This window comes from Elephas maximus, chromosome 14 (genome assembly GCF_024166365.1).
Source record: "Elephas maximus indicus isolate mEleMax1 chromosome 14, mEleMax1 primary haplotype, whole genome shotgun sequence".
NCBI classification, from domain to species: Eukaryota; Metazoa; Chordata; class Mammalia; order Proboscidea; family Elephantidae; genus Elephas; species Elephas maximus.
In genome coordinates this window covers 1,526,454-1,545,821 of record NC_064832.1, presented here as the reverse complement: position 1 = coordinate 1,545,821, position 19,368 = coordinate 1,526,454, and the positions used below count along the sequence as shown (strand labels likewise).

At 33.8% G+C, this 19,368-nt stretch overlaps 2 protein-coding genes across 2 annotated transcripts; both read left to right on the top strand.

The window, feature by feature from the left end:
- The first annotated feature begins 6,966 nt into the window (after positions 1-6,966).
- LOC126058379 (olfactory receptor 2AK2-like) lies at positions 6,967-7,953 on the top strand. The gene has a single exon (XM_049853473.1). It carries the CDS (start codon positions 6,967-6,969, stop codon positions 7,951-7,953), a length of 987 nt encoding a protein of 328 aa, XP_049709430.1.
- On the top strand, positions 7,217-17,540 carry LOC126058023 (olfactory receptor 2AK2-like). The gene is made up of 2 exons (XM_049852966.1): positions 7,217-7,231; positions 16,594-17,540. The coding sequence occupies exon 2, from the start codon at positions 16,596-16,598 to the stop codon at positions 17,538-17,540; it is 945 nt and encodes a 314-aa protein (XP_049708923.1). The 5' UTR covers positions 7,217-7,231; positions 16,594-16,595.
- Positions 17,541-19,368: the final 1,828 nt, after the last annotated feature.

Here is a 19,368-nt window from a genome sequence, read left to right as displayed (position 1 = left end):
AAAAGCAGTGCAGGTGATGCTTCCATCCCTGAATCTTAGTTTATGTAAAATAATAATCAAAAAAGCAGTAAAAACAGCAGCATCAATAATAATCATCATTAAAGCTGTTTGTTGAGTGTTTGCAGCATGCTGGACAATGTAAGTTGTTTGCATGTGTTAACTAATTTACTTTTTAATAAACAATATTAGTGGTAGATGCTATTACCAGTAACACTTGAAAGTTAATAATTAATACCTGAATCAAGAGAGCAAATACCTTCTTACCTGTCCAGGCCCCTTCCAAGATCATATGGATTTTATATTTGCATTTTTATTTTCTGGTTCTAAAATCGAGTGCCAAAAACTGCACAAGTTTCACATTATTCAAAATTTACAAATGTCACCTTGATATTCTAGGTCTATTTCCACCAGTGAACAAAAGTGAGGCAAGTGTTGACCATTCATAGGACTCAATTCTTCAGTTAGACTCTGAGATTTGGTTTCCAGAATGCTTATGTTTTATCCTATGACTGACTCAGTGGTTGTTTGATGACTGGAGTTTCTTTGTAAGGTGTTTTAGAGAATAATGAGATAAAATATTTCAAATTAAGAAGTAATTATGTTATAAATTATAATTGAGGAAAAATGAAGATAAGAACTTACTGATATGACTTCTATCTCTGTGTGTGATAGAGTTAACCTACGTATTTTCTCTCTGAACTCTGACCTACATCACCTTTCTTCTTACGTTATTGCACATTTCTTTTTCCTACTTGAGCACAGCAGCTGTCTTATGTCATCCCATGGAATTAGGTAAGAGAATTGGCTGGTTAAAATCCCACTTCACTTTAATTTTTCCAGATTAAATATATCTCATTCAAATAGAACAAATTTAAGTGGGCATCATGCCAAAATCTAAATTCCTGTCTATGAACTTGGAGACATTTAAACCTTAGGGGCTGAAACATTTATATTGGATCTGTGGACTTCCAGAAAGCTGAGTCTCTTACTTCTATGGTCAAGCCAACTTGTTTATTTTGAGAATAAAATTATTGCAGTATTTAACATAATATCTCCTACATTATACAATTCTCAGTATTGCATGAATATTTTGTACAGAAAAAAATCAAAGTAAATACTAGTCAATTACTAATTACATGGAGTCTAAATCTACACGCATATTTTAAAGGTAAAATAGAGTTAACTGGTTTTTCTTTTTTTAACATTCAGTTAAGATCAGTTATTTGATTTGTTTTTCACTTGAACAAATATATTTTGAGCCTTGACTGTTTGTTCTTTTTTTTTTTCTCCCAGGAGTGTAGATACTAGGCCTCATAAAATATCACCTAGAATTTCTACAATGTGCTTAATTGTGGGCTAGAGACCTAGTTTCCCTAGAAGGCCTCTGAGAAACAAAATATGAATTCCACCTTGATTAGGCAGTCAGCCCATTTCTATCAAGAGGTTGAAAACCTCATATAAGGATGAGAAAATGAGTTTGAACATTTCTTTTTTTATTAAAATTTTTCATGGTAAATGATTGAAGGCTTATTGTCCGAGGCAAAAAAAAACAAAGGCAATCTTGCATACTCGTAGTGTGGTAACAGTTCCTGAAATGTGTTTCAGATTAGAGGTTTCTACAGTTTTGGATTCCTTTTCAAATCTATTTCTCTGCCACCCCGTAGAGGTGCCAAATAAAGTAGCTTGATTATTCATAATATATGCAGTTTGTCTCTGTGACTCTTTGATATATATAACCAACAAACAATATAATTTAACTTAAAACTTTGTGAAAGACGGACTTGCTGTGAGTATGTAACACTGTCCCCAAGTGGGGTGACAGGGAAATCTATTTAATTTTGCAGACCCATTCCCCAGCTTCTGACCTAATGTTTTATTTCAAATAAAATTTCCTGGGAAAATGAAACATATCTCTATATGAGACACTATATATCTCAACTGAAATAAGTTTTAAAATTAATTACTTTATATCTGGAAAAGAATGTGGATGTCTACACATCTAATGAAGAAGAATGTGCTTTTCAATGCAGTAGCTTATTCTTCAGTTTTAAAAACATGACCCGCTGGATGTGAGCAGTCTCCTTCATAACAACAACCATTCAAATCTCAAATAGCTGTTTTAGGCCCCTAATTAGTCTGAATTTAACCTAAAATATTACAATACCTTGGAGACTTTACTACAATTGATATCAAAAAGATCAATATTAAACTAATCTCAGGGACACTATTTAAAGGAATGTGTTTTATTTGATAAATTATGTAGAGTGAATTGTATTTTTTTTCTTTTTTGCACACTCATTTCCTTGATTTGCATGATTTCTGGGCTGCCCAAATTATTCAGATTACATTTGAATGATTTCTGCAAAAATGAGTATCAAGGTAAGTTATGTGAGATTGATTTGACCATACACTGAATTGAAATTTTCTTGGGGCGGCAATCACAAAGGAGCAAGGTGAGAGACATTTCTTGGTAAGGTGAGATAAGGGTTAGGGTTTGAAGGTCCAATGCAACCCCTACTGGGCAGCGTGGCCCTGCAGCTATCACTAGTAGTCTTGATTCGGGTAGAAAAAACATTTCTTTCTTATTTTTGCCTTACCACTTTGCATTATGCTTAGGACATAGTCATGTTCAGGAATATTATTAGAAAGGTGAAAGGTTGTAAACTATGTAAAGTATTTCAAGCAATACAAACACCTGTTGAGAAACTTATGCAGTTGTATTAAAATATTCTGTAAATTGTTTTATTTTTAGTGAAATATATATGCTTATATGCATATGTATATATGTGTGTATATAATGTGTAACTGTCTAGTTTTCATAACTGATTTTGAATACATGCACATTATCTCAACAAGTTGATGTTTTTAGTTCCTTTCTCCATTTTTATCATGTGCCCTTCATTTCAAATTTCTCCTGTATGTTTAGTGTATTTCTATAAATTAAAAAAAAAGAAATTTTTTTTTTTTTATTACACAAGAAAAATTCCTAATATGAAACTCTCAGTTAAAAAAAAAAAAAGCGGTTTCCATCAAGTCTATTCTGACTCAAAGGCACCCTGTAGGACAGAGTAGAACTGCCCAGTATGGTTTCCAAGGAGCCGCTGGTGGAATTGAGCTGCAAACCTTTTGGTAAGCAGCCCTAACTCAACGACTGCGACAGGTATGAAAATGATCAAAGGTCGTGAGAAATGATTAGCAAGTTTTGAAAAGATGTACCATGTTTTACCAAAACTATGGTACTGCATATTTGATAACGTTGCTCACAACATTTTTGGCCTAATAATTTAATAAAGTTATTTTGTTTAACTAGGTTTTAATATTTTTGGATTATTTCTTTATTTTAAGCCTTCTATTTCATTTTTGATGTATCACTTATTTGTATATTTTTTCCACTTAGTCAGCCCTTTTCATTTTTTTTATTAATTTTTGGTAAATTGGATTTTATTTGTGATATTAAAATTTTTTATTTGTTCTAAGAATTTAATTTGGGTTCTTGTTTAGATTTATAATTCTTTACATGAAATTTTTTGGGGTAAAAACTACAAAATCAAAATAACGACCCCCACCTGGTGAAATGAGCCTTCCAATAGATTGGAAATTGTTGCCAGTGTTCCCGTTTTCTTTTTTTTAATAAATTTTTCCTTCCATGTGTATGTTTATATTACTTTGTCATTCAAAAATTTATACACAATTTTTTTCATGGCATTGGCTGCAGCCCCTATTGTGTCAGCACTCTCCCCCTTTCCACCCCACCTTCCCACATTCCATTTGTCCAGTTTTCCTGTCCCTTCCTGCCTTCTCCTCGCTGTTTTTTGGCAGGTGTAGCCCATTTGATGTCATATACTGTTCGTTTTATAGGCCTGTCTTACCTTTGGCTGAAAGGTAAACTTCAGGGGTGGCTTCAGTTCTGAGTTAGAAGGATCTCCAGGGGCCAGAGTCTCCGGGGTTCTGCTCTGACTGGGATTACAACAGAAAATCCTGGACAGAGTGGGAGAAAATGTAGAACAGACGATCAAATTCACAAAAAGAACAGACTTCCCTACATATTTTATTGAAGGAGCCCTGGTTGTAAAGTTGTTAAGCACTGGGTTTTAACCCAAAGGTCAGGGGTTGGAACCTACCAGGAACTTCAAGGGAGAAAGATGTGGCAGTCTGTTTCCATAAAGATTAACCCACTGCTTTTTTTTTTTTTTATCCAGTAGATTCCAACTCATAGTGACCATATAGGAGCAGACTGCCACATCTTTCTCCCTCAAAGCACCTAGTAGGATCAAACCACCAACTCTTCTGTTATCAGCCAAACACATAACCACAGCACAAACAGGGCTCCTTCTGTACCGATTGTAGCTTTAGAAACCCTATGGGGCAGTTCTGCTCTGCCCAAGGGGTCACTATGAATTGGAATTGACTCCATGGCAATGGGCAGAGTATATAATTTATTGATGATATATAGTCATGTAATAATTATATAACTTCTATAAGGCCACTGCCATGGAGTCAATTGCAACTCATAGTGACCTTATAGGACAGAGTAGAACTGCCCCATAGGGTTTCCAAGGCTGTAAATCTTTACAGGAGCAGACTGGCACATCTTTCTCCTCCTGTTCAGCAGCTGGTGGGTTCCAACTACCACCTGCCTTTCAGTTACCAGCTCAGTGCTATAATCACTACACCAGAATCAAGACTCCTTATAACTTCTACAGCTATTGTGTTCTTACTTTCCTGTTTTTCTATCACGCCCAATTATCAAGCTATTTTATCATGTTTATATCCATAAAATTTTACATGTTGTATTTCCTCCTCTTCATTCTCTTATCAACATTTTTTTTTAATTTTTATTTTTAACTTGATCATTTTCTTTCAGATTTTTATTAAAAAATTGGTTCATGGTCTGAAATATATAACCTATCTTGAAATTTAGATTGTATTTACATCAATTGGTTTACAGCAAACTAGCTTGCAATGACATTTATTTTGTCCTTTCAGTTACATGTGTTTGCATTTGATATTTTTTAAAACATAAGCCAGTTTTTTGGATAACCATATTTAAATAATATTTTATTGTCATTGAGTATTGTTATTATTAAGGTGAAAAAATTTTAAGAATATTAAAAATATAATGTATTAGAATGTTGCTAACTATAAATTATAATTTATACAATTTATCGAACACTTTTAGCAAGTTAAGCGTTTTTCATTTATTAGATTTTCAAAAACAGAAAAGCTTTTAAATAGAATTTTTTTTTTCTTTTTTGTGTTATTTTTATTTGTCATATTCTATTTCATGGGTTAGAAAATTCAAAAAAATCATAATGTTGTTAGAATAAGTCTTTGTTTTTTCCTGAATTATACAAACATCCATCATTATTTTATATCACTGTGTTTGCTGTTTTAGAGAAAGGCCTATAATGAAGAATGACGGTTCAATAGGATCAAAGCTTTTTAGAATATATGAAATGTGTGTAGTATCTTTCCTATATAACTTAGTGATATGACTATTTATAGTCAAATGTGCCTTAGTTTATACCAACTTGGCTGACTATATGTTAAAAACAAAATTTCTACAAGATTAGGTTTGTATATGAACCCATAAGTTTAACTTGCAATTTATGAATGGGAAGTCTCAGACAAGAGCTTTCTCATTCATGAATAGCAACTACAGGTTATGAGTTCTTATACAAATTTAATTCTGTAAAAATTTTGTTTTTAACAGTTCTGGTGATGAGGATGGGATTAATGGAATGTTTTGAACTAGGTTAAGCTCAGCAGGCAAGTCTTAATTGGTTAACTCACATTTTGGCTTCTGGGAAGGTAAGGCATTTGCAGAAACTAGACTTAGGTTTGGTTTGCTGATGTGGGGCTTAGCATAAGTGACTGCACCTTGGACCAAGTATAGTCAGGTCAACAATAAATAAAACTTTATGATAGATCATTGAATTCTATATGCTAGAATTGTATTTATATTATTTTTTATAATCAACAGTTGGTATTGTCAATTAATTTTGTTATTTGTCACACTTTATATTAAAGCTGACTAGTTTTTACTGAAAATAATTTTAATTTCTCAACTTTGTTGAGCAATCTTTGTAATAACAATTATCTAAAACTTTCAAATTTAAATGGGGCATCAATACCTTTTGACTCCATATCTCAACTGAGGAGCAAGTGATAACATTTAACTAACTGACATTTCATCCAGGTGCAGTTTAAATGTAAATTTCCCCTATTAATATAAAAGGACCAAGTCAAATTCAAAATGCCATTCTTGACATGTTCCTTGAGTTAAACTTAGATTAATAATTGCTAACGTAACATTTTAGTGTTTCTTTCTCCAGCCCTTCTTAAAGGTCTTGCGTATTTGTTTTTTGCCTGGGCAACAAATTTCCACATACAATTACAGATATTATAAAAATAACCACCAATTCATTTATAAGAGTTGTAGTATTCCTGACATACAAATGGTAATATAACATTTATTACAAACTATAAAAAAAAATTTTTTTTATAGCAAATATAATTTCAAAATTGAGAAATGGAGAAAGAAATTCTTTTTGTAAGAATATTTTACCATATTTGAACATCACAGTCATGTTTAATTATTTAAATGAATGGAGTGAAAGATTTTTTTTTTTTCATACCAAGTAAGCACATCTCCAATCTCTCATCTTGAAGATATTTAAAAGGGGAGAAAAAATTCATGTTGGCAAATCATCTAAATGTTTATTTCCAGATAGTATTTTTATTCTGTAAGAAGTAAAAAAAAAAAAACTTTATCTTTTTTTTTTTCAAATTGGCCATTGCTCAACAGACACAGATTCAGTGTATAGAAACGGGGAGAAATAGTCACCTAAAGTGATTCAAGGAAATTCTACTGCATTTAATAATCATTTTGTTTTCTTTTGAAGGACATTCAATGTTGTTTACATTGAATTTTCAGGTATTGTCTGCTTTATTTTTATTTAAGACATGAAGACAGAAAATCAAACTTTTGGAACAGAATTTATACTTCTTGGCTTTTTCCAATATGGCCAAATGAACACCGTCCTCTTTGCTACCACTGCAGGCCTCTTCTCAGTGACTTTGATGGGGAATATCATACTGATCCACCTCATCCGACTGGACACTCCGCTCCACACTCCCATGTACTTCCTCCTCAGTCAGCTCTCCTTCATTGACGTGATGTACATCTCCACCACGGTACCCAAGATGGCAGCAAACTTCCTGTCAAATAGTAAGACTATTACTTTTTTAGGTTGTGAGATTCAAACCTTTCTGTTTTTGAGTCTCGGTGGAACTGAAGCTCTTCTTCTTGGTTTCATGTCTTATGATAGATATGTAGCAATCTCTCACCCTTTACATTATCCTGTGCTCATGAGCAAGACAATCTGTTTGTCCCTGGTCACATGTGCATGGGCCAGTAGTTCTATCAATGCTTTAATACATACATTGCATGTATTTCAACTTCCATTCTGTGCATCTCGGATCATTAACCACTTTTTCTGTGAAGTTCCATCTCTAATGCCTTTGGTGTGTCAGGACACCTCCCAGTATGAGTATACTGTCCTTTTTATCATGGCCATTCTGGCTTCCTATGCCCGGGTACTTATTGTGGTTTACCAGATGAGCTCAGGTAAAGGGCAGACAAAAGCCATCTCCACGTGTTCCTCTCATCTGATTGTGGCAAGCCTATTCTATGGGACTACTCTCTCCACCTATACAAGACCACACACCTTGCATTACCCTGAGGAAGATAAAGTGGTGGCGGTATTTTACAGTATCATTACACCTCTTCTGAACCCATTTATCTACAGTGTGAGGAATAAGGAGGTCATGGGGGCTATGAAAAAGTTTTGGAAAAATAGATATTTGTACAGAAAATATGACTTTAGGAACCCTTTATACTTTGAGACTGAACAACATGATTTGATTAGCCTACTGTCTAGAGAGATGTAAGCTCCAAGAAATGTTTACAAAATAATTAGACAAATGCCTTCATTTCTCCTCTTTTCAGAAATAACTAAATCATTACTATTGGAACTGGACTGATTTACGATATATAAGCAAGAGAATGGTTGCCATTATCTAAGTTGTTTATCTTCTAAAGCAGTAGATGTACTACCTGTAAACGCAATACTCCTATGTCATAGCAAATATTTTTTTCTTCTTTAATTTGCTGAAATAAAATGCATAGAAAATATAATGTATTGCAAAATGCCTAATATCTAGATAATATATATGATGATCAAACTGTAGTATAGAGCAAATTTCATATATCCACTCATTCTTTCATTCATTGAACAAAAGTTTTAATGCTTTAACTTTGTATGTGACGCTGTTATAGGCACGGTGATATGGGGTTGAGCAATATAAAACTGACATAAATGTCTTCTCTCTTAAAGTTTACATATCATTGTGAGGAGAAAAACAATATATAAAATTAATGCATAAATTTTACAGTATATCAAAAAATATTAATTGCCATGAAGAAAAACTAAGTGGGAAATTGGAATAGGGAAACTAAAAGATGTTTGCAATTATAAGTAAAACAGAGAAGGGAGAAACAAGAATGTGACAATTTGTCAGACTAAAAGGAGTTACGGAAGAGAATCAAGTGGACATCTGAGGAAGAGTGTTCTGGGAAGAACAAAGAGCAAGTGAGAACTTCCGTGATGGGAACACGCCCTGCATAGTCACAAAAGATCAAGGAGTAAATTGGTGAGACTTAGGCAATAGGTAGATGTAATGGGGCCAGAACATGTAGTATAAATTAGATCAGTATGAGGATTCTGGATTTTAACCCAAAATGCTGGGCAACCATTGCTGAGTTGTGAGTATAGAATTGATGTGAACACAAGGAGGCCATTGCAGTAGCCCAGTTGTGACAAAATATGGTCTTGGATCAAAGTGATATTAGTGGAGGAGGAAAAACTGGCCAGATTCAGGATATTAGTGGAGGAGGAACTGGCCAGATTCAGGAGACTGGGAGAAAGCAGATATTTGAGTTTTGTGGACACATTGGGATATGAAACGCTACGAAATAACAGGCATTCAGAATTGGGCTAAGACTTGGACTAAATAATTGGAAATATGGAGTTGTCATCATTATAGTTTGGGGGAAGCCACAGGTGGAGCGTTTTCATCATTCAGCATCTCTTGTGCTACTTTCACGTTGACCTCTTGGCCCCAAAAACTCAGTCATTATTCTGACTTCTATCACCATTAAATAGAAGCTCTTATTTCTCATCACCATTGGGTAGAAACTTTGGAATCAGAAAAAAAAAAAGTTCTCTTTGATATCTGGCTTCTTTTAGTCAACATATTTAAAAGATTTGACCATATTTTTGTGTGTCTCTGTAACTCCATCGTTTATATTACAAAGCTGCATTCCGCTGTATGGCTCCTGAGCAATTGTTTCCGTTCTGATGCAGGAAATGTTTGGCTATCATGAATAAAACTGCCATAAAACTTCCTGCACAAATGCTTTTTGAGAACATATTAACTGAATCATCTTGTATATACATCAAAGATTGAAATTGCTTGGTCATATTTTAAGTACATGTATAGCTATGAATGTGTTATTGCAATGTGGGTTTAATCATTTGTATTCCATTCAGCAATACAAGAGAAATTCTTAGAGTCTAATTGTTGATAATAAATAATGCAGTGACTTGCTAAACTACCTGGTGCTAAATATAGAATTGGATATAAGCCATGACGATAAAATCCAACCAGTGCTAAAACAGTGCATGAATAACGGTATTGGAAGAAAGTATACATTTTCTGTGAAATATTTAAGATAATCACTGACAAGATTGTTTTTAATCCATTGTCAATAATTTTAATAATTATGGTTTGTAATTCACAGTGCTCAGTTTTCCACAACAGCAACAACAAAATATTAGGCATGCAAATAAACAGGAGCACGTGGCTCATTCACAGGAAAAAATAAACAAATTTGAAACAATCCCTGAGTCAACTCAGATATTGGAATTACTAGAGAAATAATATAAATAAACTGTATTAAATATGTTCAAGGTGCAAATGGATACCATGTACAAAGGACTAAAGGTAACCAGTGAAATAATGTCTTAACAAAGAGACTGCCAATAAGGAGATAGAAATTATAAAAAGACAGAAATTAACAATAATCTTTCTCAAACTCTTCCAAAAAATAGAAGGCAACTCATTCTAGAATGACATTATCACCCTGATACCAAAGCAAAAAAAAAAAAAAAAAAATCACAATATACCTTATGAATATGGAAGCAAATCGTCTATAAAATACTAACAAACCAAATTCAGCAGCAAATTGCAACAAAATACTAGCAAACCAAATAGGGCAGCGTATTGGAAGGACTATACACCACGACCCAGTGAAACTTATCCCACAAATGCAGGGGTGGTTAAACATAAATACCAATTAATTAAGAGAATGAACAAAAATGATTATATTAATTGATGCAGAAAAATCATTTGACACACTCCAATACCCTTTCATAATAAAATCACCCAACAAACTAGAAATGTAAGGAAACTGCTTGTATCTGATTAAGGACAGTTATGAAATGCCCACGGCTGACATCACTCACATTGGTGAAAAACTAAAAGTTTTTCCGTAACATCAGGAACAAAACAAGGATGCTTGACTTCACAACTCTTATTCCATATTATTACGTAAATACTAGCCAGAAAAGTTAGGGAAAAAAAAAAATAGGAAATGGCATTCAAATTAGAAAAGAAGTAAATTTGTTCCTATTCAAATGACATGATCTTATATACAGAATATCCTAAGAAATACTCTGGGCTCAAGCATAACAATGATTGTGAGGATGACACAGGACAGAGCAGTGTTTCCTTCTTGTGTACACAGGAGTCGCTATGAGTCAGAACAAACTTGGCATCACCTAACAACAACAACAAAGAATACACACACACACACAACAAACCAACAAAAACAAAAATTATTAGATTTAATATACAAATCCAACAAAATTGTAGGATGTCAGATGAACACACAAAAATCAGGTTTTGACTAGAGCTCTGGAGAACCAAACTTGATATCTCTGCTTATTTGTTTATTCATTCATTCATTTATCTCTCTCTATTTATTTATTGATTACTCTCTTATACTTCAGATTTCTTCAATACCAAACTTTAGGTCTTTGAACCTTATCAGAGAGAGCGACTGTATGTACAGGGCTTATTTTAAGTAATTCTCCCTGTAGATAGTTTGTTCTAGTTTTGTTTATTTTTCTCTTGAAATTTTAGTAGAACCATGTCACACTGGGATGGGGAAAGCTTTTAGAAGGATTTGTGTCCACATTTGAGCAAAGCTGTGGAGGAGATGCTTCCATCCTTGAATCTATCTTAAAAAAAATCTTAGTTTATGTAAAATAATAATCCAAAAAGGCAGTAAAAACAGCATCATCATTAATAATCATCATTAAGCTAATATTTATTAAGGTCTTGCAGCATGCTGGACAACATTGTAAGTTGTTTGCATGTGTTAACTAATTTAATTTTTAATAAACAATATTAGCGGTAGATGCTATTATTAGAGTAGATAATCTATGAATCAAGAGAGCAAGTAATACATTCCTGCTTCTGCAATTCAGACAGAGTGAGTCACCCCCATCCTACCTTCCACCATCACGCTCCACTTTTACTCCCTGATTTAATATATGGGCCCCTAAGAGATATTTCTCTTTTTATGCCACAGGAAGATTTCTAGGTTTTCATGTTCTCATACCCATCCAAAGTAGCTGACAACTATCTGTGTATAATACACTTAAATATTTTTCTCACACAATATCAAGTGATAATAATAATAAAACAATAACAACAAGCACCACTTAAAGGTATCAAACCTAACTTCAGAGGTAGATTTTCACTGAAACATAAGAAACTTGAACTGCAGATCCTCTCACCTGTGCAGGCCTCTTCCACAGTCATATCAATTTTATATTTACATTTTTGCTCTCTTGTTCTTAAAGAAAATGCCAGAAACTGTACAAGTTTCACAGTATTCAGAACTTACAAATGTCACTTCGACATTCTAGAAATCCTTCCACAAGTGACTGAATGTGAGGAAATGTTGACTATTCATAGGACTCAATCGTTCAGTAAAAATCTGAGATTAGGGTTCCTAAACACCTGTGTTTCATCCTAAAAGTGATTCAGTGATTGTTTGGCCCCTGGAGTTTTCTCTGGAAGGTGATTTAGAGAATAATGAGACAAAGTATTTCAAATTAAGGAATAAAAAAAATTATTATAAATTATAATTTATGAATTATAAAATAACATATATATTATAATTGGAGAAAAATGAAGATAAGATCTTACAATGTGACTTACATCCCATCTGTACATGAGAGAATAAACCTGTGTATTTTCTTCCCAAAATCTAACCCACGTCGACTTTCTTAAGTTATTGCACTTTTCTTTTCCCATTCTTGAGCACAGCAGCTATTTCATGTCATCCCATAGAATCAGGTAAGGGAATTGACTGGGCAAAATTTCAACTCACTTCAATTTTTCCAGATTAAATCCACCTCATCGAAATAGAACAACCATTATTGAGCACCATGCCAAAATCTAAATTCTACTCTACACGTGGGCACTTTAACCCTTAGGGATTACAGCATTTGTATTTGATCTGTGGACTTTCAGAAATCGGAGTCCCTTACTTCCATTCAAACCAACCTTCCTATTTTGGGAATAAAATTATTGCAAAATTTAGCACATTAACAATATCACCTGTATTATATAACCCCTCAGTATTTCAAGCATATTTTGTATAGAAAAAAAAAACCAAACTATATATTAGCTGATTACTAACTATATGGAGTCAAAATCTACATACATATTTTAAAGGTAAAAGAGTTAACTTTTAAAAAAAATCTTTTTAAAGCAATCAGCTAATATCAATTATTTGATTTTTTTTTCACTTGAACAAATATATTTTGAGGCTTGACCCTTTGTTCATTTCCCTCCCTCCCCCCAGACACCAGGACTAATAAAATATCACTTGTAATTTGTACAATGTGCTTAATCACGGACTAGAGGTCTAGTTTTCCCAGAAGGTCTCTGAGAAACAAAATAAGAATTCCACCCTGATCAGGCAGCCAGCCTGTGTCCACCGAGAGGTTTAAAGTCTTATATAAGGACGAGAAAATGAGTTTGAACATTTGATTCTTTTTTCCACTAAATTTTTTCGTGGTAAATGATTGAAGACTTATTTGCTGAGGCAAAAAAAAAAAAAAAAGCAATCCTGCAAGGTCATAGAATGGTAACACTTCCTAAAATGTGTTTCAAATTAGAGATTTCACAGTTTTGGATTTCTTTGTGAATTTATTTTTCTGTCATTCTGTAGAAGTGTCAAGTAGCTTGATTTTCATAATATATGCAGTTTTGTCTGTGACTTTTTAATATATATGACAAACAAATAATATAATTTAACTTAAAAATTTCTGAAAGACAGACTTGCTGTGTCTCTCTAATGCTGTGCCCAAGTGGGGTGACAGGAAAATCGTCTATGTAATTTTGCAGATCTGTTTCCCAACTCCCTGTTTAGTGATTTATTTCAAAAACAGTCTTCTAGGACTTTGAAACATTATCTCTATACAAAAGACAACATATCTCAATCAAAATAAATTTTTCAACTATTTTTATATATGTAAAATAATCTATATGTCTAAATATCTAATGAAAAAGAATATGCTTTTCAGCACAGTGGCTTGTTTTTCAGTTTTAAAAACATGGTCTGCTGGAGGTAAAGCAGTCTTGCTAGTAATAACAACCATTCAGATTTCAAATTGCTCTTTTGGGCCATTAATTACTCTGAATTTAACCTAAAATATTATAATGCCTTGAATACTTTGCTGCAATTCGTGTCAAAAAGCTCAGTATAAGACTAATCTCAGGGACACTATTTAAAGGAATGTGTTTTATTTGATAAATTATGTAGAGTGAATAGTATTTTTCTTGGATGTCCATTTCCTTTGATTTGGGCGATTTCTGGGCTGGCTAGATTATCCACATTACATTTGGATGATCTCTGCAAATATTGAATATCCAGGTATGTTATCTGAGATTAATTTGGCCATATATTGATTTTAAATTTTCTCAGGACAGCAATCACAAAAGAGCAAGGTGAGAGACGTGTCTTCGTAAAGCGAGAAAAGGGTAGGGTTTGAAGGCCCAGTGCAACTCCTACTGGGCAGCATGGCCCTGGAGGCATCACTTGTAGTCTTGACTGGGGTAGAAAAAAATGTTTCTTTCTTATTTTTGCCTTGCCACTTTGTATTATGCTCGAGGCATAGTCATATTCAACAATATTATTGGAATGGTGAAAGGCTGTAAGCTATTTCAAGCAATACAAATTCACGGTGAGAATCTTTGCAGTTGAATTAAAATATTTTGTAAATTGTTTTATTTCAAGTGAAATATATATGCATACATACATATGCGTATATATTTCTATATATAATGTGTAATTGTCTAGTTTTCATAACTGATTTTGAATACATGCACATTATCTCACCAAGCTGATATTTTTTAGTTCCTTTATCTGTTACTATCATGTACTCATCATTCCAAATTGCTTCTGTAAAACATATTAAGTTTACTATACTTCTACAAATTTTTTGTACAATGAAAATTCCTAACATGATATTGTTAGTTCAAAAAAAAAAGTATGCCTTAGTTTATACGAACTTGGCTGACTATAAAAAATAGATAATGTAAAAAATAGAATTTCTACTAGATTAAATTTGCATATGAATTTATAAGCTTTATTTGCAATTCATGAATAGGAAGTTTCAGACAATAGCTTCCCAATTCATGAATAGAAAATATAGCTTATGAGCTCATATACAAATTAGATTAATCTTGTAGAAATTTCATTTTCAACACATTTGGTGATGGGGAAGGGATTAATGGGACATTTTGAACTAGGTTAAGCCCAGCAGGCAAGTTCTAACTGGTTAATTTACATTTCGGCTTCTGAGGTCAGGCATTTACTGAATGAAGACTTATGTTTTGGTTTGCTCATGTGACTGCATCTTGGACCAAGTATAGCCAAGTTAACGGTAAATATAACTGATGATGAGTCATTGAATTTTATATGCCAGAATTGTATTAGTACTTGCATGTGTATAATCAACAATTGTTATTATCAGTTAATTTTGTGCTTTGCTGATAACCAAAAGGTTGGCAGTTCGAGTCTACCAGCCACTCCTTGGAAACCCTATGGGGCAATTCTACTCTGTCCTATAGGGTCTCTGTGAATCGGAATCAACTCAACAAGGCGTTTTATATTAAAGTTGGCTAGTTTTTAATTGAAAATATTTTCTAGTTCTTAACGTTGCTCTGCAATAAGAATTATCCAAAACTTCTGAATTTTAAAAAAGCCATCAAGTAGTCTTTTGATTTCATATTCTGATTGAGCAGCAAGTGATAAACCTTTACTAATTGCCACTTCTTCCAAGTGTGGTTTAAATGTAAATTTCACCAATTAATATAACAGGACTAAGTAAAATTAAAAATGCCATTCTTGACATGCTTCTTGAGTTAAATTTAGATGAGTAATTGTTAACTTATATTTTAATGATTCATTCTCCAACCATCCCTTAGGTCTGGCATATACATAGACAGATATATAGATGATAGATGGTCATGATGATAGGTAGATAGATGATAGATAGATAGATAGATAGATGATAGATAGATAGATAGATAGATAGATAGATAGATAGATAGATAGATAGATAGATAGATAGATAGATAGATAGATAGATAGATAGATAGATAGATAGATGGATGATAGTTTTTTTTTGGAAGGCTTTGTCAATGAATTCCCGTTTACACTTACAGTTGTTATCTATATAACCACCAATTCATTTAGAAGAGCTAAAATATTCCTGACCCACAAATGTTAATGTAATTTTTATTACAATCTATAGCCAATACAAATTCAAAATTGAAAAATGGACTCAAGAAACTTTTTTTTTAAAGACTATTATACCAAGTTTAAACAACAGCGCAATTCTAAACTATATATATGAAGGAATTGAGTGAAAGATTTTTTCACAACATGTGAACATGTCTCTAGTCTATCATCATGAAGATATTTACAAGGTGAATAATAACTCATGTTGGCAAATCATCTAAATGTTTTATCCCCATATTATATTTTTATTCTGTGATCAATTTTAAAGAAATGTTATTTTTATTTTATTTTTCAAAATGCCCATTGCTCAATAGACACAGATTCAGTGCATAAAAACCCAAAACCAAACCCCTTACTGTTGAATTGATTCTGACTCACAGTACCCTATAGGACAGGGAAGAACTGCCCCATAGAGTTTCCAAGGAGTGCGTGGTGGATTCAAACTGCTGACCTTTTGATTAGCAGGTGTAGCACTTAACTACTACACTACCAGGGTTTCCTGTATAAAAACAAGGAGAGACATAGTCACCTAAGCTGATTACAGGGAATTCTACTGCATTTAATAATCATTTTGTTTTCTCTCAAAGGTCAATCAGTGTTGTTAATGGAATTTTCAGATATGGTCTGCTTTGTTTTGATTTAAGCCATGAAGACAGAAAATCAAACTTTTGGAGCAGAGTTTGTACTTCTTGGCCTTTTCCAATATGGCCAAATGAACAAGATACTCTTTGTTGTCATTACTGTCATCTTCTCAGTGGCTTTGATGGGAAATATCATACTGATCCACCTCATCCGATTGGACACTCTGCTCCACACTCCCATGTACTTCCTCCTCAGTCAACTCTCCTTCATTGACATGGTGTACATCTCCACCACGGTACCCAAGATGGCAACAAACTTCCTGTCAAATAGTAAGACCATTACTTTTTTAGGTTGTGAGATTCAAACCTTTCTGTTTTTGACTCTCGATGGAACTGAAGCTCTTCTTCTTGGTTTCATGTCTTATGATAGATACGTAGCGATCTGTCACCCTTTACATTATCCTGTGCTCATGAGCAAGACGATCTGTTTGTCCATGGTCACATGTGCATGGGCCAGTAGTTCTATCAATGCTTTAATACATACACTGTATGTATTTCAACTTCCATTCTGCAGATCTCGGATCGTTAATCTCTTTTTCTGTGAAGTTCCATCTCTATTGCCTTTGGTGTGTCAGCACACCTCCCAGTATGAGTATACTGTCCTCTTTAGTGGCCTTATCATTCTGCTACTACCATTCATAGCCATTTTGGCTTCTTATGCCCGAGTGCTTATTGCGGTGTACCAGATGAGCTCAGGTAAAGGGCAGACAAAAGCCATCTCCACGTGTTCCTCTCATCTGATTGTGGCAAGCCTATTCTACGGGACTACTCTCTCCACCTATACAAGGCCACATTCCTTGCATTACCCTGAGGAAGATAAAGTGGTGGTGGTATTTTACAGTATCATTACACCTCTTCTGAACCCATTTATCTACAGTGTGAGGAATAAGGAGGTCATGGGGGCCATGAGAAGAGTGCTGGGAAAATGGATATTTGTACAGAAAATATGACTTTAGGAACACTTTATAGTTTGAGACTGAACAACATGATTTGATTAGCCTACTGTCTAGAGATATGTAAGCTCAAAGAAATGTTTACAAAATAAATAAATGTAACAATGCCTTGGTTTCTCCACTTTTCAGAAATAACTAAAGCATTGTTATTGGAACTGGGTGGATTTGCTGTGTAAAAGCAAGAGAATGGTTGCCATTATCAACTTTATCTTCTAAAGCAATAGATTTAATCCCTGTCCACACAATGCTCCCATGTCATAACAAATTTTTAGTACCTTTTTTAATATTCTGAAATAAAATGCACATGAAATATAATTTACCATATAATACATAATATCAGGAAAACACATCTGATGACCAAACTATAATATAGAGCAAAATGCATACAACCACTTATTTATTTATTCATTCATTGAACAAGGGCTTTAATGCTTTAACTCGGTATGTTTTTCACCAAAAAGTATTAATCACCATGAAGAAGAACTAAGTGGAAAATTGGAATTGGGAAAACAAAGGATATTTGCAATGTTAAGGCAAACAGAGAAGGGAGAACCAAGAATGCAACATTTGCCAAAAAGTAAAAGGAGTCAAGGACAAGAGACAAGTGGATATCTGTGGATGACTGTTCTGGGAAGAGCAAAGAACAAGTGAGAATTCCCTGAGGTGGGGACATGCCCAGCATAGTCACCAAAGATCAAGGAGTAAATTGGTGAGACACAGAAAATAGGTATATGTTTTGGAGCCAGGTCTTACAGTGTAAATTAGATTGATGTGAGGACTGTGGCTTTGAACCTAAAACAATTGGCTACCGTTGCAGAGTTGTGGTAGACAATTGATGTGAGCCATTGCAGCAGTCCAGCTGTGACAAGATATTACCTTGGACCAAGGTGATATTAGTGGAGAGGCAAAGACTGGGCAGATTCAGGAGACTGGGAGAAAGTAGACATTTGAGTTTTGTGGACACATGGGATATGAAATACTATGAAATAAGAAGCTTTCAGAATTGGGCTAAAATTTGAAATTAACAACTGGAAGTGTGGAACTGTCATCATTACAGCTTGAGGGAAACCACAGTTGGAGCATTTCATCATTCGTCATCTCTTATGCTACTTTCATGTTAATGCCTTAGGCCCACAATTACAATCATTATTCTGGCTTCTATCACCATTAAATAGAAGCTCTTATTTCTTATCACCATTGAGTCGAAACTTTTAAATCAGAAAATAAGTTCTCTTTGATGTCTGGCTTCTTTTCCTAAACATGTTTAACCCCTAAAAATGATCCTATGGAAGAGGCATTATTATGCCCCTTTTACAGATGATTAAACTCAGGCTCAGAGAGGTTATATAACAGGCCCAAAATATATAGCTAGAAAGTTTCAAGACTGGAAAAGTTCAATTCAGTCATGGCCTCTTGTTGGGTAAGACATGTCTAAAAGTACACTCTATTCCCCACATCATTACCAGCTCTTTCTTGACACATTAGTTATTGTGAAAGTTTAGATTAACAGGATTATGGACTAAGTGTATTTTCCAGGCATGAGTTAAGTGCTTTATGCATCATAACTCATTTAATACTAATAATATTATAAGGCAAGCATCAAATTCAAAATAATCACATCCTGACTTTAGCAGGTTGATAAAACAGGCCATTTTCTTCAGAGATCAAATATCCTGAGATTTTAAAATAATCCTGTATGGAGGTAATAAGTGAGGAGAGTATATGGTCATCTGTATTCTTCCGAATGCTTTCCCACGAGCATTTCTGCAGCCTGAAGCTCAGGAATCCCTAAGGCTTTAGCCAGGTGCCTTGTATTTTATACCGG

Excerpts from the sequence above, each read along its gene's own strand:
- LOC126058379 (XM_049853473.1), top strand. The coding sequence starts at position 6,967 with ATGAAGACAGAAAATCAAACTTTTGGAACAGAATTTATACTTCTTGGC.
- LOC126058023 (XM_049852966.1), top strand. The coding sequence starts at position 16,596 with ATGAAGACAGAAAATCAAACTTTTGGAGCAGAGTTTGTACTTCTTGGC.